At 40.6% G+C, this 21,807-nt stretch overlaps 1 protein-coding gene across 12 annotated transcripts in view; it reads right to left on the bottom strand.

Moving 5' to 3' along the window:
• The window catches only part of HOOK3 (hook microtubule tethering protein 3), a 143,195-nt gene that overhangs the window by 60,517 nt on the left and 60,871 nt on the right, over positions 1 to 21,807 (bottom strand). For all 12 annotated transcript variants that reach the window (XM_073345890.1, XM_073345889.1, XM_073345888.1 and 9 more), the window contains 8 exons: positions 21,738 to 21,800; positions 19,922 to 20,005; positions 18,891 to 19,054; positions 15,276 to 15,416; positions 13,580 to 13,781; positions 4,210 to 4,320; positions 1,817 to 1,904; positions 762 to 831 (listed from right to left, as the gene is read on the bottom strand). In XM_073345890.1, coding sequence (XP_073201991.1) covers positions 762 to 831; positions 1,817 to 1,904; positions 4,210 to 4,320; positions 13,580 to 13,781; positions 15,276 to 15,416; positions 18,891 to 19,054; positions 19,922 to 20,005; positions 21,738 to 21,800 — 923 coding nt within the window. The remainder of the gene's footprint in view (positions 1 to 761; positions 832 to 1,816; positions 1,905 to 4,209; positions 4,321 to 13,579; positions 13,782 to 15,275; positions 15,417 to 18,890; positions 19,055 to 19,921; positions 20,006 to 21,737; positions 21,801 to 21,807) is intronic.

The raw sequence follows: 21,807 nt of genomic DNA, 5'->3' as shown, positions 1-21,807 counted from the left end.
AACCTTGAACTAACTCATGTCACAGCTACGTACAGTAAAATTGCCAGAAAGGAATCCCCTTTTGTTAGTAGCCATCCAGCAAGTACCACCTTCACCACTCCAGAGAAGAGTTCTCAAACCCATATGCATCTGCCCAATCATTGAAAACAGATGTACTGACATCTCAAGAGGAAAAAATAATTCCAATGGAGTTACAATGTATTTCTTAGAGATGGGGGTCCCCTAATTACTCCAGTTTCAAGCTGCAGTGATACTAGACTGTCTGGACAATATTAAATACACCCTGGACAGTCTTAAACCATACTGATTTTCAATTCTGACTTTATTCTCCTCATTTTCCCTGTTTTTTGACAAGTACTCCTGTTCTTTTTCCCTCACTTGATAATACAAATGATTTTTAAATCCAGTTTTCAGTTTGATATTTTAATTGTTTTCTCTTCAACAACATGAAGTCCCATTGTTACAAATGTTTTTCTTTTCTAACATGCCTAAAAATAGTAATATCACAAACTCTTTAGAGAAATGAGATCCAGTGAAAGCACTTAAAAAAAAACCAAAAAAAAAACCAGTATGATACAGGCTGAGGGAAGGTCAAATAAAATTCATCACAAGTGTAAGAGGAATGGCTTTGTAAGAAATCCAAAGGAGGAGAAAAGAACTAGTGTGAATCTTAGGGATAAACTTAAAAACACTGAAAAAGAACTAATCGTGTGCATACACATCCTAAAGTCTATGCAAACAATAAGCATGATTTCACTTACTTGATTTCAGGAGTAACAATTTCTGCTGCTAGGCTGTCTGACGACTCCTGGCTTCCCAGTGGCATCAATCCTGTTTCAGACATAAACAAAGAAAAGGATTAACAGAAAGTACAATAATTTTTGTTTCAAAAGGCGATGGATAAATATTGTTCAACAGGATTAAATTTGAAGAGAACATTTAAAACAATATGCTCCTTGTGAGTATGAGAGAAATAATACAGAGTCACACTATAATAGGAAGGAAAGATGAACATAACTCCATTTTTGAACAGGTTTTCGGTTTCCATTTTCCTCCATTTTGGACAAAGTTCTTTTTGTTGGTGGTGGTGTGTGTTTTTTTGTTTTTGTTTTTGTTTGGGTTTTTTTTTCAAAAAGAAAAGGAGGACTTGTGGCACCTTAGAGACTAACCAATTTATTTGAGCATAAGCTTTCGTGAGCTACAGCTCACTTCATCGGACGCAACTGTAGCTCACGAAAGCTTATGCTCAAATAAATTGGTTAGTCTCTAAGGTGCCACAAGTACTCCTTTTCTTTTTGCGAATACAGACTAACATGGCTGTTACTCTGAAACCTTTGTTTTTTTTGTTTTTGTTTTTTTACACACAAGTTACGGTTTATTCCTTGGTTCATGTAAAAATATGAATATTTGCATGGTGTGATATATGGAATATAAATCAATGCATATGTGCCATATGCACCACATAAAAGTTTAGGAAAACTATGTTAGGACATTAATGCTAATTTTTTGGAGATGAGGGAGATAAGAAAGTTGGTTTCTCACTGCCATTACTTAGAAATCAAACTCTTAAAACTTTTTTAAAACATCACATTTCGGAAGAGACCAAGCATGGAAAATTTCAGCCAGAGGTTGAAAGCTTCATGAAATTCTGAACATCTAAAAATGTGATTATAGCAGAAGTTGTTTTGTAATCTCAAGTTAGTGGATGTTAATTGGTCAACTATAAAACAAAGGTAAACCTGTCTACCTTGCACCTGTGAAACCTCTGTGGACGTTCTTTAGAAAAAAGGAACTTCGGTTTCTCTTTCTCCATTACCTGAAGTGGTGAGCTGCCCTTCTTGTGCTTGTACACATCGAAGCTCTTCGATAGTTTCTTTTAGGGAATCTCTTTCCGTTCTTAACCTCTGTGTGATTGGAAGGACAATAAATATTAATCTCATCTCTACAAATCCATCTTTAACTCTAAGCAAGTTGCCACTATGCACATCATTGCCAGCACTTTAACAAAGAGGATTAATGTGCACTGCTAGAAACGCCTTTCATAGCAAGGAATCCCAATTCATTCCCCAGGCAGAATTTAAAAAAATAAATAAATAAGGAGCAACTACTCACCAATAACTGTGGTTCTTTGAGAGTCCTGTACCTGAATAACTACACTTGTGGGGTCAAGACACCTGTACCATGAACTTCCAGAAACGTAAGGAGAGCAGTAACCCCAACAGGGCCACTCACATTGTCTTTCCTCTCCTCTTGTGCAGGGTTCCTAGCTATCCAATGGAAGCGGGCCAACACACTTTCAATTCCTTCCCCTAATATGGGAATTTTTAACCCCACTCAGAAGAAGACAGGAAGGCAGGTGGGGAATGGGAATATGCAGAAGCAAAACACTTGAGGAACTATGATTACTGGTAAGTAACTTCTCTTTCTCCTTCAAGGGCCTCTGCATACTTCCAGTGGTGGAAGATCAGTGAGCAGCATAACCCCCTAAGAAAGTCAATGGCCTTGACCTTTAGTAGAGCATTCAGTTGAGACTGGGACATGGATGAAAACTAACTGCTTGTGGCTCAATCCAGGCAAGACTGAGGTAATGCTGGTTGGAAAATAAAATCATGAAAAAATGGCAAGGATAATATCTGTCCCTCTGAGTGTTTCTCATCTGTTGTTCAAATTTGCAACATTCAGGAGACTGTTTAGATTCCCAGCTTCTTGATCAGGGAAGAAGCAACGCCCAGGATGACATTTTATTTAACAGTGCCCTAGAACTGATCAGTCACTAAACATGTTTTTAAAAGTATTAAGCCCTGTCTCTTCCAGTTGATTGGTGGTATTTAAAAACATTAGACTTAATTGTGTCAGCGAACACATTTTAAAAACACTAATGATTTTTTTGTCAAGACACTGCACAAGATCCTCCAGTCTAATGCTTTTTCTCATTGGCCAGTGTCATTACCTGACAGTCCAGGTTTGGATGAGTTTAAAAATACTGATGTCCTTCTCAGGGACTTTATATAGACTGTCCGACACCTCCATGTGGGAAGAAATTAAAAAGTTGGGGTTATTGAGGCTCTCTCAAATGCCAGGCCCAAATGGTCAGATTACAGGAAGGTTCAGTACAAAGAATGGGAGCTATTCGGTGTCTCTGGCATCAACAGGTCTCACTACAACCAGAAATAGCATTGATAGTACTGGCTATCCCAGACTCCAGGACCATGGGAACTGTGGACTCTTTGACACTCAGAGCCCTGAATAGCTGCCCACTTCATACCAGAGTTACATGACAACTAGATCTGCAGGTGGAGTAGAGGATGGTCTAGGGTAAAAATCTAAGCTGCAGTCTGCCTCAGAAGAACTAGGATGTGAGTCAAGTGACCAAGAACTCCAGGACAGTCTTCAACCTCCATCCAGGTACAGAGCTAATGTTCGTGAGCAGCTCCTCGCAGCTGATCTTGATGAATGCTCTCCCACCATGCCTGATCAACCCAAGTGCACCTGGGGGTCTCGGGCACTTTGGCAAGCAGTTCTCTGCTCCACCTTTGCTGGTCAGAAGGTATGGAAGGGCAGTTAAGGCTTCTTCTCTTTTTATGCCCTCTGAGCCCTGGATGACAGGAGGGGTGAGTGGCCCCAGTTGAGACTGCCCTCTAGAAGATTCCAAAAGTTCGCAGCACATGCACTTTGATCCCACAAATAGGACTATGTAGAGGCTGCACTGAAGATTTTTTACTTTAAAAGAAAACTTCTGAGTTACCTCCAGAGGAATATTGAAAGTTTGAAACCCAGTTTAAAATTAAATACACTTTACAATTACATTTGAGATTTCTGAGTCTTCCACTGCTGGATGCTCAAAGCAAAAACCTGTGACACTGTACACATGAGGAATCGGTGTAGGAGGTTAGATAAAGACAGCATGGGGAGGGACAGGAGAAAAGGATATCGAGAAGAAAAAAAAAAAGACACAAATGTGTCTTCCTGGCTCTTCATTTTTAAAATCTACTGCACACATTTTCGTAGTTACCCTGAAGCCAGATGATCGGTTTATCAAACTCCATAGTTATTATATTTATACAATATTTTACCCAGACAACAGACAATTTAAAGTGAACAAAGAACTATAACTTGGCTAAACAGGTAATTTTGATAAGCAGGTCCAGGGTAATAAGGATACAAATTTGTTTCCACCACCACAAAAAAAAGCAACATCTAAACACTTACATCTTTTTCTTTTTGGAGGCTGTCTACTTTTTCTTTCAGCAATTTGTATTCAAATTCTAATTTATCTGCTTTCTTCGATTCTTCAGATAATCTGTTTTGTAGTTCAACTACCTGTGAGACAAAGAAGGAATTGTTTGTCTATCCGTGTTCAACATAATATGCATGAAGTAAAGTTATTAATTACACTACAATGTGAGATCAGTGTTAAAACAAATGGAATATTCATATCTAGCACATTCAAAATGGTTTGTTCACCTATCTATTGTTTCAATCATCAAGGTCATTGAAGGGATCAGAATAGTACCACTTCAGTGCAAGTAAAATCTGAGACAACAAAGCTGTGAAGAAGAGAAACTGTTCTCAGTTTGTCCAACCACCCAGCTAATTATACTTTAAAATTTAAATTTGAGTAAAATCTCTATATAACCAATGAATCACCATAACTATACAATTGAGTGGATCAGAGAGATGAGGAAACTGATAATGGCCTTTCTCCATCCTCAAAAGTGTGGGGAAAGAAATCAGAAAAAAACAAACAAAACAAACAAAAAAAAACACCATAGAGAAAATCAGAGGTGCATTCTCCTACTTGCCCTATCTCTCTGTTTTCCAAGCCTCACTTTGAGAAGTCAAGCCTAAGCTTATCTGAACAGGTAATTTTTTGCTCATTTGTAAATGTGTTTTCTCATGGTTTTTGAATCTACTAATATGGAGCTTCATCTCCAAGGAATGACGGTCAAACCGCAAAATCCAAAGGAACAGAGGCACTTTTGATTATTTAACAAGAGGAAATAATGAGCTATCAAGGTCCAGTCAAAGTTCCCTTGGACACTACCATGTAGAAGATCAGCGAACAGCTATTTACAACTAGAAGAGGAGAAAACTGAATAAACCTTTCAGAGTGGACACGCAAGTCATGAAAAACAAATCAGCAAAAAGTTGCCCACTCAAAGCTTTATACCTCCTTTAACAAAGGCTCAGTTCTAGGTATAGAATTAGTAGCATGTCACAGAAAGAGCTTGGATAGAACGGCACTGAAGGAAGATCAGCATGCAAACTCTATAGCTGAATGGAAACTCTGATGAAGATACATCTACTTGTAGCTTCTTGTGAAGCAATTTATAAGGAGCCAATGTCTGCTTTGTTTTAGAGTTAGAGAAAGAGGTATGTGTGTAAATAAAAATACGCTTTAAATAGGGCTGTTGATTAATTGCAGTTAGTTCTCGCGATTAACTCAAATAAAGTAATTGCAACTAATCGCAGTTTTAATCGCACTGTTGAACAATAGAGTACCAATTGAAATTTATTAAATATTTTGGATATTTTTCTACATTTTCAAATTCATTGATTTCAATTACAACACAGAATACGAAGTGTACAGTGCTCACTTTATATTATTTTGATTATAAATATTTGCACTGTAAAAAAAAGCAGTATTTTTCAATTCACCTCATACAAGTACTGTAGTATAATCTCTTTATTATGAAAGTGAAACTTACAAATGTAGATTTTTTTGTGCTACATAACTGCACTCAAAAACAAAACAATGCAAAACTTTAGAGCCTACAAGTCCACCCGGTCCTACTTCTTCCTAAGACAAACAAGTTTGCTTACATTTATGAGAGATAATGCTGCCCGCTTTTTATTTACGTCACCTGAAAGTGAGAACAGGCATTTGCATGGCCATTTTGTAGCCAGCATCACAAAGTATTTATGTGTCAGGTATGCTAAACATTCATAAGCCCCTTCATGCTTCGGCCACCATTCCAGAAGACATGCTTCCATAATGATCATGCTTGTTAAAAAAAACAATGTGTCAATTAAATTTGTGACTGAACTCCTGGGGAGAGAATTGTATGTTTCCTTCTCTGTTTTACCCACATTCTGCCATATATTTCATGTTATAGGAGTCTCGGATGATGACCCAGCACATGTTCGTTTTAAGAACACTTTCACCGCAGATCTGACAAAACACAAAGAAGGTATCCATGTGAGATTTCGAAAGATAGCTACAGCATTCGATACAAGGTTTGAGAATCTGAAGTGCCTTCCAAAATCTGAGAGGGACGAGGTGTGGAGCATGCTTTCAGAGGTCTTAAAAGAGCAACACTCTGATGCAGAAATTACGGAACCCGAACCACCAAAAAGAAAAATCAACCTTCTGCTGGTGCCATCTGACTCAGATGATGAAAATGAACATGTGTCGATCCGCACTGCTCTGGAGCGTTATCGAGCAGAACCTGTCATCAGCATGGACACATGTCCTCTGGAATGGTGACTGAAGCATCAAGGGACATATGAATCTTTAGCGCATCTGGCATGTAAATACCTAGCAATGCTGGCTACAAAAGTGCCATGCGAACGCCTGTTCTCACTTTCAGGTGACATTGTAAACAAGAACCGGGCAGCATTATCTCGTGCAAATGTAAACAAACCTGTTTGTCTGAGCAATTGGCTGAACAAGAAATAGGAAGGACTAAGTGGACTTGCAGGCGCTGAAGTTTTACATTGTTTTATTTTTGAATGCAGTTCTATTTTTTACATAAGCTTGTACTTAATTTACATTTGTAAGTTCAACTTTATCATTGAAGTGATTGCGCTACATACTTGTATTAGGTGAACTGAAAAATACTATTTCTTTTGTTTTTTACAGTGCAAATATTTGCAATCAAAAATAAATATAAAATGAGCACTGTACACTTTGTATTCTGTGTTGTAACTGAAATCAATATATTTGAAAACGTAGAAAACACCCAAAAATATTTAAATAAATGGTATTCTGTTATTGTTTAACAGCATGATTAATGGCGATTAATTTTTTTAATCGCTTGACAGCCCTAGTTTTAAAATTATAGCGTAACAGTAGCAAAGCCTAAAGTTAAGGTTGCCTAACACTTTCCATGTAACCTTTTGTTTCCAATTATTTATATCTTTGGCAGAAAGAATGAGGTTCCCCTTGTGGTCAGTTGGCTTGTGTGCGTGTGCTGTTCAGCTCGGCTCAGACAGTTCAGCTCGGCTCAACCAACCTCAACATCAAGAGTTAAGTGTTGAAGGCTAGAATGTTGTTGCTCAGTAACACTGTCCAGGTTGCTCAGTGCTTCTGTCCTTGGAGCTCCAAATGTTATCACTATTAGCAGCAGATAAGGCAACCTGCTCATTCAACAGACCTCGATGTTACCCAAAGAAAAATCACAGGCATGGTTCGGTGGCGAAGGCCCTTGGCCATGTTTATTGTCAATGAAGCACTGTACTAGCTCCCTGGATCAATGCCTACAGTTACATTAAAACATGTATGCTCATTACAATGGATTCAGCTCAGTCAGTGGTCAGACTTGCCGCTACCCCATAGGCTGGAAAAAGAGTTAAGGCGAAGTATCTCAACATTTATAGACTGAGACAAACAACAGTCTTTTAGGAACCTAAGTACCACCATGCTTATTTCATGACATCTGTTTGTTACCTCTCTTTGTTCCTAATATCTTGGATGAAACATCCCTATTCATTTTGTCAAACCATCTTCTCTTGTACTAGATTGTGATGTAGCTGTACTAGCTAGAATATATTTGCATAAATATCTAGTGCCTAGTTCACTAGCAACAACGTTGCCAAGTTCATGTACTGGACAGTGAACTCGTAAGCATCTGCTTTAATATATGGCCTGACTTTGGCTCACAGCCTCTGGTTCAGGACTCAGCCCAGGCCTAGTGCTCCAGGCTCTCTCTCTCACTACTACACCCCTTTCCACTGCCCAAGGCTCATCCCATGTTAATGGGGGAACAGGTACGATCAGGTGCAGACACCAGTGCTAATGTGCATGAAGTCCTGGCAGATCAATATAGAGTAGAAGCACAAGCTGCCTCAGAGAGGTATGGACCTTTTGTCCACCCATCTTGAAATAAAGTACTCCCCTTCACCTTTAGTAAACTGGAAAATGTACACTCCCTTCATTTCAGAGGGTGCTGGTAACAAGAGGGGTACTTAACCCTCCCATGGCACATAGGATGAGAAATACACATCCTCTCATCTCGAGGTAACCTGCCAGGGCTGGCACTTAGGGGAAGCGAAAAACATCCCCAAGGCCATGTCTACACTACGAAAGTACTCCGATTTTACAGAAGTCAATTTTTGGGAACAGATTGTATAGAGTGCTTGCGGCCACACTAAGCACATTAATTCGGCGATGTGTGTCCACAGTACCGTGGCAAGCGTCGACATTCCGAGCGGTGTACTGTGGGTAGCTATCCCACACTTCCCGCAGTCCCCAGTGCCCATTGGAATTCTGGGCTGAGCTCCCAATGCCTGATGGGGCCAAAAATTTGTCGCGGGTGGTTATGGGTCAGTGTCCTCAGTCAACTCTCCCTTCCTCCATGAAAGCAGCAGCAGGCAATCATTTCGTGCCCTTTTCCCTGGATTGCCCGAGCAGACGCCATAACATGGTAAGCATGGAGCCTGTTCAGCTCACCGCAGCAGTTATGACCATTGTAAACACCTCGCGCATTATCGTGCAGTTTATGCAGAACCAGCACCTGAAAAACCAGGTGAGGAGGCGACGGCAGCACGGTGATGAGGACATGAACACAGATTTCTCTAAAACCACAGTCCCCAGCAATTTGGAGATCACGGTGTTACTGGGGCAGGCTCATGCTGTGGAATGCCGATTCTGGGCCTGGGAAACAAGCACAGAGTGGTGGGACCGCATAGTGTTGGAGGTTTGGGATGATTCCCAGTGGCTCTGAAACTTTCACACGCGTAAGGGCACTTTCATGGAACTTTGTGACTTGCTTTCCTCTGCCCTGAAGCGCAAGAATACCAAGATGAGAGCAGCCCTCACACTTCACAAGCGAGTGGCAATAGCCCTGTGGAAGCTTGCAATGCCAGACAGCTACCAGCAAGTTGGTAATCAATTTGGAGTAGGCAAATCTACTGTGGGGGTTGCTGTGATACGATTAGCCAACGCAATCGTTGAGCTGCTGCTATCAAAGGTAGTGACTCTGGGAAATGTGCAGGTCACAGTAGATGGCTTTGCTGCAATGGGATTCCCTAACTGTGGTGGGGCTATAGACGGAATGCATATCCCTATCTTGGGACCGGACCACCAGGGCAGCTAGTACATAAACCAAAAAGGGTACTTTTCAATGGTGTTGCAAGCACTGGTGGATCACAAGGGACGTTTCGCCAACATCAACTTGGGATGGCCGGGAAAGGTTCATGACGCTTGCATCTTCAGGAACTCTGGTCTGTTTAAATGGCTGCAGAAAGGGATTTACTTCCCAGACCAGAAAATAACTGTTGGGGATGTTGAAATGCCTATAGTTATCCTTGGGGATCCAGCCTACCCCTTAATGCCCTGGCTCATGAAGCTGTACACAGGCACCCTGGACAGTAGTCAGGAGCTGTTCAAGTATGGACTGAGCAAGTGCAGAATGGTGGTAAAGTGTGCATCTGGACGTTTAAAGGGTTGCTGGCGCAGTTTACTGACTCGCTCAGACCTCAGCGAAACCAATATTCCCATTGTTATTACTGCTTGCTGTGTGCTCCACAATCTCTGTGAGAGTACAGGGAAGATGTTTATGGCAGGATGGGAGGTTGAGGCAAATCGCCTGGATGCTGAATACGCGCAGCCAGACACCAGGGCGGTTAGAAGAGCACAGCAGGAAGCGCTGCGCATCAGAAAAGCTTTGAATACCAGTTTCATGACTGGCCAGGGTACTGTGTGCCCCTTCTGTTTGTTTCTCCTTGATGTAAACCCGCCCCCTTGGTTGACTCTAAATTCCCTGTAAGCCACCCGCCCTCCCCACTTTGATCACAGCTTGCTTGCAAAGGAAATAAAGTCACTATCGTTTAAAAAACATGTATTCTTTATTAATTGATTATAAAAATAGGGAGATAACTCACAAGGTAGCCTGGGTGGGAGGAGGGAAGGAAAAGGCCACTTCAAAACTTGTTGAATGCCAGCCTTCTGTTGCTTGGGCTGTCCACTGGGGTGGAGTGGTTGGGTGCCCGGAGCCTCCCCCCCGGCATCCTTGGGCGTCTGGTGAGGAGGCTATGGAACTTGGGGAGAAGGGAGGGTGGATAAACAGGGGCTGCAGCGGCAGTCTGTGATCCTACTGCCATTCATGAACCTCCACCAGACGCCGGAGCACGTCCGTTTGATCCTGCAGTAGCCCCAGCGTTGCATCATGCCTCCTCTGATCTTCCTGCCGCCACCTCTCCTCACGTTCATCGGCCACTTTCCTGTACTCTGCTACTGTGTCCCTTCACACATTCTGCTGAGCTCTGTCAGTGCCGGACGACTGCATGAGCTCAGAGAGCATTTCATCGCACATGTGTTTTTTTCACCGCCTTATCTGAGATAGCCTTTGGGATGAAGGAGGGAAGCTTGAAACATTTGCAGCTGCTGGAGGAAAAAAAGGGAGTAAAGTATTTAAAAAGATACATTTTACAGAACAATGGCTATACTCTTTCATGGTGAACAATACTATTCCCATTACACAGCACATGTGATTTTGGTACAAGGTTGCATTTTGCATCTTGTATTGCGGCTTTGGCATTAGAGATCACACACGCAGTGCCGGGCAACAGAATTCGGCTTGCAAGCAGCCATGGTAAGCCATAGTCTTTCGGCTTCTGCAACTTTCATAATAGCAGCGCCCTTCTCTCCCATACCAAGCAAAGAACATTGAGTTGGCCATTTAGTGCTGCCGTTTTCCTGTTAACACGCAGCAGCAGAAACCAAATGAACCTTCCCCCCCGCACCCCACCCATTCAATTCTCTGGGATGATCACTTTACCCCTCCTCCCACTGCGTGGCTGGTATCAGGGAAGATCCCTGCTAGCCAAACGGCCCCCCCACATCGCATGGCTAACTGCAGGGAGGATTTCTTTTCAGCCACAGGCAAACAGCCCAGTAGGAATGGCCACCTCTGAATGTCTCCTTTATTAAATTCCCCTATTTCAACCAGATTACCATGAATGATATCACTCTCCTGAGGATAACACAGAGAGATAAAGAACGGATGTTGCTTGAATGCCAGCAAACACCGGGACCATACGCTGCCAGGCTTTGTCATGCAATGATCCCAGATTACTTGCTACTAGCATGGCATGGTAAGTGTCCTACCATGGAGGACGGAATAAGGCTGCTCTCCCCAGAAACCTTTTGCAAAGGCTTTTAGAGTACCTCCAGGAGAGCTTCACGGAGATGTCCCTGGAGGATTTCTGCTCCATCCCCAAACATGTTAACAGACTTTTTCACTAGCTGTACTGGCCATGAATGCATCCCAAGTCCTCAGGGCTACTTAATCATCAAAAAACGCTTGCTTTTTGTAACATGTATTGTATTTAAAAAAGGTACACTCACCAGAGGTCCCTTCTCCGGGTTAGGAGGGTATTTCAGTCAGGGTGATAAAAAGATCCTGGCTGTTGGGGAGAACGGTGTGCTGTGTACTCTCCACAAGCTCGTCCTCCTCCTCCTCATCTTCCTCATCCGCAAAATCCTCAGGCATGGCAGAGAGTACCCCATCATCAGAGTCCACGGACTGGGTTGGGGTAGTGGTGGCGGCCCCCCTAGAATTGCATGCAGCTTAGCATAGATTAGAGCATAGCATAGAGCCCCATTTTGTCTTGGGGCTCTGTCCAGGAGCGTCCGTTTGATTCTTGGTTTTCTGATACTCTGAGCTCCTTAAGTGTCACGTGGCACTGTGTTGCGTCCCTGCTGTAGCCTCTGGCCCTCATGGCCTCGGAGACTTTTTGAAATATTTTGGCATTTTGTCTTTTGGAACTTAGTTCTGATAGCACGGATTCCTCTCCCCATACAGCGATAAGATCCAGTACCTGCCGTTCGGTCCATGCTGGAGCTCTTTTTCGATTCTGGGACTGCATGGTCATCTGTGCGATGAGCTCGCCTGACCAAACAGGAAAGGAGATTCAAATGTTCCCGGGGCTTTTCCTGTACACCTGGCCAGTGCATCCGAGTTCAGAGTGCTGTCCAGAGTGGTCACAATGGTGCACTGTGGGATAGCTTCTGGAGGCCAATACCTTCGAATTGTGTCCACACTAACCCTAATTCGAAACGGGGATGTCGATTTCAGCGCTAATCCCCTTGTTGGGGAGGAGTAGAGAAATCGGTTTTAAGAGCCTTATATGTCGAAAAAATGGCTTCGTTGTGTGGACGGGTGCAGGGTTAATTCGATCTAATGCTGCTAAATCCGACAAACTCGTAGCGTAGACCAGCCCCAGGAGTCCAAACCAGGCAGACTCAGAGCAAACACTGCACTGGGGCTGAGAAAAACCTGTCACAAACTAATGGGAGACTCCCTATCACAAACTGCATTTGCGAAAGTGTATACCAGGTCAAGGGGATGGACAGAGACTAATCACCAGGCAAGGGAAGAATCTCAACAAATCTCCTCTTACCTTCTCTCTTCTTCCTTGCAGGAGAAGAAACAGAGACGGGAAATGCAGACAGTGCAGAGAGCTGACCTGCTTGCTCCATGGAGCAACAGGACACTGAAGATTGAGGGGAAAAGATGTGGAGCCTGTGCAGAGCATGAAATGACACAACTGCTACTGGAATATTGTGTCCAGCTCTGGTGTCTGCACTTCAACAACGTTGTTGAAAAACTGGAGGTTTCAGAGAGCCGTGAGAAGGATTAAAGGATTGGGAAACATGCTTTATAGTGAAAGATTGAGTTCCTTTAATCTATTTACCTTATCCAAGATAAGGTTAAAGGGTGACTTGATCAGTCTATATATACCTACATGGGAGATAGAAACGTAATAATGGGCTATTCAATTTAGTCGACAAAAGTATAACAAGATCTAATAACTGGAAGCTGAAAGACAAATTCAGACTAGAAATAATGTGCACATTTTAAAGTGAGAGTAATTAACCATTAGACCAACTTACCGAGGGTTATGATGGATTCTCCAACACTGGAAATTTTTTTAAACAAGACTGGGTATTTTTTCTAAAAGATTTGCTCTAGTGTAACCACAGCTATTGGACTTGAAGCAGGAATTACTTCAAGTAAGTTCTATGCTTTGCTTTATGCAGGCAGTCAGACTAGAAGATCACAGTGTTCCCTTCTGACCTTGAAAATCTACACGTCCATCAATACATTTTGTCTATCCAAGAGAGCCAGCTCTTGTTGACTTTTTTCCTACTTGGTAGGTGGAGCTACACCAGCTCTACATAATGAGCTACACAAGCTAGGGGGAGAGGGATATTTACAATAAAACAGATCCTTTACATAGAACATGAATGAGTTCTTCAATGAACTAGTGAATGAGTTCTTGAGATATTACCCAATATTAACAGAAAAGGCTAAGAAATCAACAAATCAATTGCAATAACTATTTCTGTTCTCACCTGTCTCTTGTATGTTTCCAGTTGGCTACGCGCTGCATTGGCTTTCCTTAGTTCTTCCTCCAAGCTTACAGTGTTTTGCATATACATAGTGTTCTTCTCCTCTAAGAGTTTCACTTGCCGACGCAGATCACCAAGATCTTCCAGCTTTTTTTTGTATGACTCTACCTGGCTTTCTAACTTAGCCACTTTATCAGAAGAATGCCTGGATGAGAATAGAGAAGGAGAAGCTGCATCAAACCTGTTCAGACTGTAAACTTCGGGGCACGGACCATCTTTTTGTTCTTTGTTTGTACAGTGCCTGGTCCATGGGTAGGACTGCTAGGCACTATGGTAACACAAATAATATATAATAATATTCAAAATGCTAACATAATAAGCGCTCTGAAGTCTCCTCAGTATTAAACTCAATACAGAAATGGTTTCCAAACACCAGGAGGAGCATAAGAAAGCTAACAACTTATCCTCACTGCTATGTTTCTTGGCTTTCTCTTTGCTAGCCTCTCTGCTTCTCCCCTCACCAACCTACCCAAAATGAGGTAGTTTCCAATGATATCACTCTTTCTGCTTGAATGTATTACTGTCCTCTTGTCTGTTTCTTCATCCAGTTCTAACTATTTTCATGCCATCCTCTCTCTTAGGCAATCTCCACCTCAGACTCCTAATCCAGCCTCAAAACTCACTTCTTTCAGGCAGCCTTTCAATACTATCCCTGCATCTGCTCTTGTTTTCATGCCTACCAACAGATTAATTGTTTTTAAAACAAATTAAAAAATCTGAAAGACTTGAGCATCTTTACTGTCAGTGAAAGAAAACAGAGTGGAACACACAAAGAACTGTTATGCCCATTTACAGGACAGCCTGTGCCCTCTCCACGCAGTGGCAGTTTAGTAGATTAGATTAAGAATTTTAGGAACATGGATGCAGGATGGGGTTCAGTTTATAATGCTCACCTTTGAATAAACAGCTCTCATTGCGGAATATCACAATTTAGAAACATAGCCAAAGAGAATTTTATCAAATTTTTCAAAGAAATTTACCATTTGGTTATGAGCAAACAAAAGACATTTCAGGCCAAAGGATAATTTTTTATAAAAAGTTGTAAATGCCTTAAAACAGGGGCTTATAATGATGAAGGGCTACTGCATCCATAATACTGATAGTGTGGCAATGCCACATATACAGTGCTTAATGATGTGAGATCAGGTTGCTTGACTGCCAAAAATTCGCAACCTCATAGTTTTGATGGTAACTGGATGCACTTTGGTGCTTGTTGATAAACTACTTTAATGTATGCAAAATTTTGAAACTACATGAATGTTAATGGAGATAAATTGATAGTACAAATGTTGTTTTAGGAATAAAAAGAAATATACATCCTAATGGTTAGAGCAGTGGTCCCCAACCTTTCTGTAGAAATAGCATATTGCTATTCCCAGAAGACTATGGCGGGCGCCAGACACCCTGCCACCGAAATGCCGCCGAGAAGCGGCAGCAGCAAGAAGTGTCGCAGCCGAAATGCTGCCGAGAAATGGCAACGCTTCTCGACGGCATTTCGACAGACGGTTCTCCGGCAGCCACACCCAGAGGCAGCATTTGAGCGGTGCGGTGTCCTGGGGGTGCAAAAAAATACCCCGGCAGGCGCCATGGCACCCGTGGGCACCACTCTGGGGACCACTGGGTTAGAATAATAGTTTACCTAAGTACATCCATCTCATCCTTCAAAGACTGAGCCTCTTCTGCTAAAGTGGTTAGCTCTTCATTCTGCTGTCGCAATTCTGCAATTTCTTTTTCCAGCTCTTCACAACGTATTCGATAATCATCTTTGGCTGCCTCTAGCCTACAGAATTGAAATAAAACAGTAGATAAGAAAGGTTATGTTCTAACCACAGACCACTGCTACCTTCTTCCTTTATAGCAACTTTTTGAGACAATAAAAAAATAAAGCCAATGAACATCATCATGTTGCCAGTTTCTCTTACATTTTCAAGGAGGTGGAGGTAGCTCCAGTTTTATGGGTACACATGCTTCTAAGTCAATGTCATCAACAACTCTGCCTTGCAGTGCAACAAGGAGATGTATACTTTCCATCATAGTTTTATTTGAAAGAAAGAAATCCTAAGGCTTTCACATGCTACTGAAAATCTTTGCTAAAACACTCCTCTCAGAATGCCTGGGGCACAAAAATATAATCTTTTCTGGCGCACAAAGAGGATTACATTTACACTTTGTTTTATCCCAGCATAAGCAGGATTATGTACAATGGTCAACATTTTCCAAATGCAGGTACCTTAGACAACATACTCTATCCACATTTGGGCAGCCAGATAAGTGGCCTTTTTTTAATGGAAGCTGCGGATGTTCAGCACCTCCAAAAGATCCCATTTTGGCCAACATTCAAAATGTGCTGAACAAATAACAGAGCCTTTGCCCTAAGAAATTATACCATAAATGCATAAGAGAATATAATAGGATACAGTAGAAGTGGGGTGTGCTCTTTAATAGATGGAACACAATGTAAAATATGGTTGTTCAGGTTTTTGAAGGAGAGAGGTTGCATGGTGTAGGATAAATATGAAATTAAAGAATTAGAGTTAGCTTAAATTTGAATTAAATTAGGGTTAGCTTAAATTTGGTTAAGAAAAATGTGCTGTAAAGAAATGCCCTGACTAGGAAGTAGAAGGGAGGCCTTGAAAATAAGTTAGAAGGTCAGAAGGAATAAAGCAGAGAGGATGTCTGGTTCAAAGAATAACTAATGAGATAAAAGGAAATTTCTAAAAAGATGACCTTTGGCCAATAGGGGCGACTGCAGATGGTTTTAAATAAAACAAAGATTCTGTCTTAAAATGAGCCAACAAGGCCCTTCTCCAACCACACATCAGTGGTAAAGCCTGTGTGAACTCAAGTGCAATGGGCAAACTGTTGGACCGCAGTTATGGGAGGAAAGGCCTTGGGGAAAAAAGGAGGTTGTAAATCTTATCTGGATTAAGACTGGAAATAAGAGTGAACTGTCTCAAATTGGTTGTTACCTGAAGTCAGTAATTGGCAGTGACATCACTTGTTTGTTAAAGGGTATAAAAAGTAAACTCTTACAGGACCCATTGCTTACACCCACCTGAACAGGTTGGAGTTGATCAATGTGGGACCAAGCACCCCAGCTTTAACCCATTTGTAAGTACCTTGATCAAAGGCTTATAAATGTTTTGTTATTGTTTGGATGTAGTAAATTGCTTAGTATCTAGGCTTTTTAGGCATGTTTAAAGCAATTGTATACATACCATTTGGCCTTTCACTTTAATAAAGGAATTTATGGTTAAGTTAGTGTTTGGTGGTTTACCGTATTAATATTAATTCAAATATTCTTAATAATTCCAACACATGGTAAATACTAAACGGGAGCGGTACCAAGCACAGAGGGCAATGTGAAAGAAGGCATGAAACTGCGAAGGGATGCTGGGAATAATCAAGAGAAATTTCGGTGAAGCATCCTGTTTGGGGGGAGGAAGAGATTGCATAGGCAAGGCAAAGCTGTGCGGAGCCTTGGAAGTGAGAAAGAAGAGCATGACTTTGATACAAAAAGAAAATGAAAGCCGGTAAAGGTAGCTAAGAAGGGGATGGGTCAGGCAAGAGAGAGCAGCAGTTTATTTAATGAGACCAATGAGAAAGGGGTTACAAGATCTGAGACAAGATATGGTCAATGGGAGAGGCAAGAGAAAAAAGAAAATAAAAAATGACACACAGTTTCCGGGACTGACAGACCAAGAAGGCTGATGATGTCATGGACAGAGAAGAGAGGAGAGGAGAGATTTTGGGTGGGAAGAGAACAGGTTTAGACATGATGCTCTGAATTCAGCCCAGATGCACTGGGTACCAATGAGGCTGTAACCACTTTAAATCTGATTTACTGGAGTTTGCAGTAGTAGTATGTCACACAGGCTTGAGAATTAAACTTGAAAGACATAATGTAGAGAGTGCAGAAAAGAGGACACCGAGGGCAGAGTCCTGGAGGATAGATGGAGAGGTGGCAACGGAACAGGCCACAAGGAAAAAACTCTTTAAGGACAGGTCAATATTCTAAAAGGAGAACTAGCAGGGGCAGACCTGAGCAGAAGTGTGCGGAGGAGAATGAACTGATCAACAGAATGAAAGAAAGTGCGAAAAAAGAAAGAGAAAAGAAGCTGATCAGCATAACTAGGAAGTGGTCATTAGTGAATGTGGTATGTACAATTTCAGCAGAATGAAGATAGTGATGTCAAGACTTAAGAGAGTCAAAGCATTAATTAGCAGGAATATGTGTACACTACTCATACATAATGTGGATGTAAGGAGGGAAAAGGACACTAGTTGGAGTAACATAAAATACAGTGAATTTTTTTTTAGGATAGTGGAAAATGAGAGCATGTTTGAACACAGAGGGGAAGGAACCAAGACAGAGGGACAGCAGCTAAGAGAAATGAAGCAGTGGGAAAAGACTGGACCAAAGCCACTGGTTCTGAGGTAAGAAAAGGATTGAAAAAAGACGTCAGAATCAGAGATGGGGCAAAGGAGGAGACGGTGGGATTGGCCCCAGAGAATAAGAGAGGTTGTTGATTTTGCCCTTATTGAAAGTGGCATCATCTTGAGAAGAAATAGTAGAAACAGAGGAAGGGGACAGAGTAGGAGGCTTATGTAGTTAAATGTGGTGGATAACTTGTCAGGTGTTAGACGCACAGAACTAGAAGAGGGAAGAGAAAGAATTATTTGGAAGAGAACAAAGCAGAGCTGAGGCAGGAAAAAACAAAGTGGTAGTGGAGGAAATGTGAGTGGGAGTGGAGCTCTCTCAAGCACTGCTTTTATCTTTGAGTAAATCACAAAAAATTGTTTTTTCAAACTTAGCTGAGGAAACACTCTATTATTAATGACACTGTCCATACCAACCTTTCAACTGGGAATTTCTTGGTTTTGAGGTAATCTTGTCCAGAACAGTGGTTAGCTGTAAGTCTATATATTTTATCCTCACTGAGCTAAAAAATGTCTGAAGGGATTACATACAGATTTTTAAACTACTACTTTGAGCAGACAGCAAGCATGGAAAATTTCAGCCTAAAAAGCAAAATGTTCATTAAATCTAAGCTTATAAAAAGATGGGTCATAATGGCAACTTATTTGTAAACTTAACTACAGCAGTCATTATGAGCACCCAATATAATATTTCAACATAACTGCCAATAGGAACAAAATGTTTACTAGTTAAAAAGAAATATTTGCTTTCTGGAATACTTCATAAGAAGTCTGTTAGTTTGAAATGAAATTTACCAACTCTGGATCTCTTTACCTAAATGTTTCCTCCTGGAGCTGTTCTAACTGTGTCTGTAGTTGCAGGTGCCTTCGCCCTGCAGGGCTGTTGGGATCTTCTATAGAATCAGATTGGTTCAAACGTTCCATCAGGATCTGGTTCTCAGCTAGTAAACTACTTTTCTCCTCTTGAAGTGCTGCAACCTGTTACAACAAAATTGCAAAACTGGAACAATGAAATTGTCAGCTTAAAGAGCAAAACTTGTGTGCAAGTGATGGAGCTAATATGACCCATAACTGGCGATAGATAGACTTTTAATAAATTTATATGAGAGCAACACATCCTAGCCTTAATATTTATCCAATTGCTATGTGATGTACCCAAGGTATTATAACAATGGGGGCATAACAACATTAATTTTTAAGAATATAGATTCTAAATTATGTTTATTAGAGACATCTAAAACCAAACACAATTTAGCCAGTTATTAAACAAAAAGACTAATACATTAAAGTCTTAGTCTACCTTCGAAACCAAAATGTTAGTGTGCTGTAATAAAATCTTATTAAAGCGCACTTTTACTCTGAAAATTGACTTTGATAAAACATCATTTCTGAGCTCCAGGTTTATTCTCTTCATTCTCTTTATTCTCTTCCAGATCAAGTTTGCTCAATTTACTCAAAAAAGATGACCTAAGACGTGTTCTTCACATAATTTTTGTATTGGTGTAACTATTTTGCTAAGGGGCACGACTCTCCCCCCCCCCCCCAAATAGTTATACCTGTACAACTCCTAATGCTATAATACCAATATAGCATATTCCCTTCTTGTATGAGAACAGCTATACTAGTATAAAGCCCCTTTATACTGCAATCACACTCAGGCAGATTGTATTTTTATAACTAAAGTGGTATAGTTAAAGAAGTACAACTTCTGAGTATACTTTTAAAAAGACCAGTCTCCAAGCTGCCTCCTTTCTTCAGCTGCCTTAGAGTCACCATGCCCCTTCTTTCTCAATCTAACTCCACAATTTCCATAAATTTATTGTGCACATATAATAAACTACCTACCTGCATATCTAATTCATGGCACCTCTGAGCAATTTCTTCTTTTGTTGCTAAGGCTTCATTTAATTCTTCTGTAGTTTTCTTCAACTATTTAAAATTAATATAAACATTTTTATTTTCACAATAACATTACTATAATACATGTAATTCTCTGTAACCATAAAGGATGTTGAATTATATCATCACTGTAAAGTATGTTTTTATGCTCATATTTATTTATTTTGAAAAAAATCATTAACTATTCTACTTTTATAATAAGACAAAGGGGCACTTATCATTAAAGAGCTCAGATAATTCATATGTGAGAGATGAACATAGCTGAAGGCAATGCTCTGTTCCAAGACAAAGTATTAAGGCAATCATTTTCATTGTCCATGTTGAGCTCAAGAACCCACACAACCTGAATGTTGGAAGGTATACCACCTCTGTACATTTAAAAAACTGTCAACACCACTTTTCTTTACAAAGAGTGAATAGTTTCAGTTTTCACTATGTTTGCAAATACACAAAGGACTGGGAGATGGATTACAAGGAATAGACAATTAAGGTAAAACCTGTCTAGCCACTGGGTACACTACTTTTGCAGCACAAAGGGGAAACAATTGCTGTGGTAGAGGAAAAGTCTAAATCTGAATGACATCATTTAACATATACATTTATTCAGTTATGTCTCTAAAGGACTTTATAATAACAGAAAGATTTATGGCTTCCAAGTTTCTCTAGGATTGTAAAATTAAGTACATACAAAGAAAATCAGTCCGAGAAGCAAGCATAAAGACACTATGTATTTTTGGAATACATGTCAAGAATTCTTAGAAGCCTTACAAGGGCCTCCTACTTCTCTCGACGATCCAATCTATTGTAGAGAATGGCATCCTTTTCATTTTTCAGGTTTATAAGGGACAGCTGACATATAAAAATGAACTCCATCTCTTAGACAGTATGTATGGCCACACAGATAACTTACAATATAATGATTCATTAAACACAGTACCATTCTCCAGATTATCCCTCTACCATTTTAGGGACTGTGGTTGAGGCTGTAGAAACACAACACAGATGACAGAATGTGCTCTCAAAATGCACACACAATAGCTGATGTACATTTGGTCCAGCATTTTTCACAAATACTTCAGCCACTGAGGAATTTTCCCAAAATTTCTCAAAGTAGGAAATTCACAACAGTTCCCAGGACTGCCACAAGGATATTTGAGCCTGATCTAACCCACCAAAGCCAAGTAATATCTTTCTATTGACTTCAGAGAGAGTTGGCTAGGGCAAAAAAGTTTTGTCTACAGCTAATAAATGTTACTAATTCTATTTAGTTTCTTCCTGATTATCTTGTGACTTGTGAGGTCTTCACTTTTGCTATGTCAGAAATAATGCCAGTTTTGAGCATGTTAGCTACAAACTATTCATAATGCTTATAATGAATTTTATTTTCCAAATAAATATTTTTGTTCTGCACATGCATTGTGAACAATCACATTCAGAATTATACATCCCAATGTTCTTTTATTTACTTATTTACTTGTTTAAATGTAGCACATACTACTGATTGACATAAGCCACAGATAAATATATGTAATTGCAACTTTTGATTAACTGACTTTCTTTTAAAAAATCGTACTTTAACAAAGAAAAAATATTACATTTAAACTTTGAATGTGTGTTCCTTTGTTTGAATCTTCCCAAAAGACTTTCAAAAAAAGAGAAGAAGAAGATGATGAGGCAGCCTGCTTACAACATACCATATACCAGACTGACTGCACACTGATTTCCTATGATTAAAGAAAAAGAAACATCTGGTCTTAGGTACCTGACGATCAAGGTCAACGTAAGCATCATTTCCAACAGAGACTGGAGATTCTTTACTCATCAACTGCAAT

The sequence above is a fragment of the Lepidochelys kempii genome, chromosome 5 (genome assembly GCF_965140265.1).
Source record: "Lepidochelys kempii isolate rLepKem1 chromosome 5, rLepKem1.hap2, whole genome shotgun sequence".
NCBI lineage: Eukaryota > Metazoa > Chordata > Testudines > Cheloniidae > Lepidochelys > Lepidochelys kempii.
The sequence above is the reverse complement of the archived record's forward strand: the minus strand, read 5'-3'. Positions and strand labels throughout refer to the sequence as shown.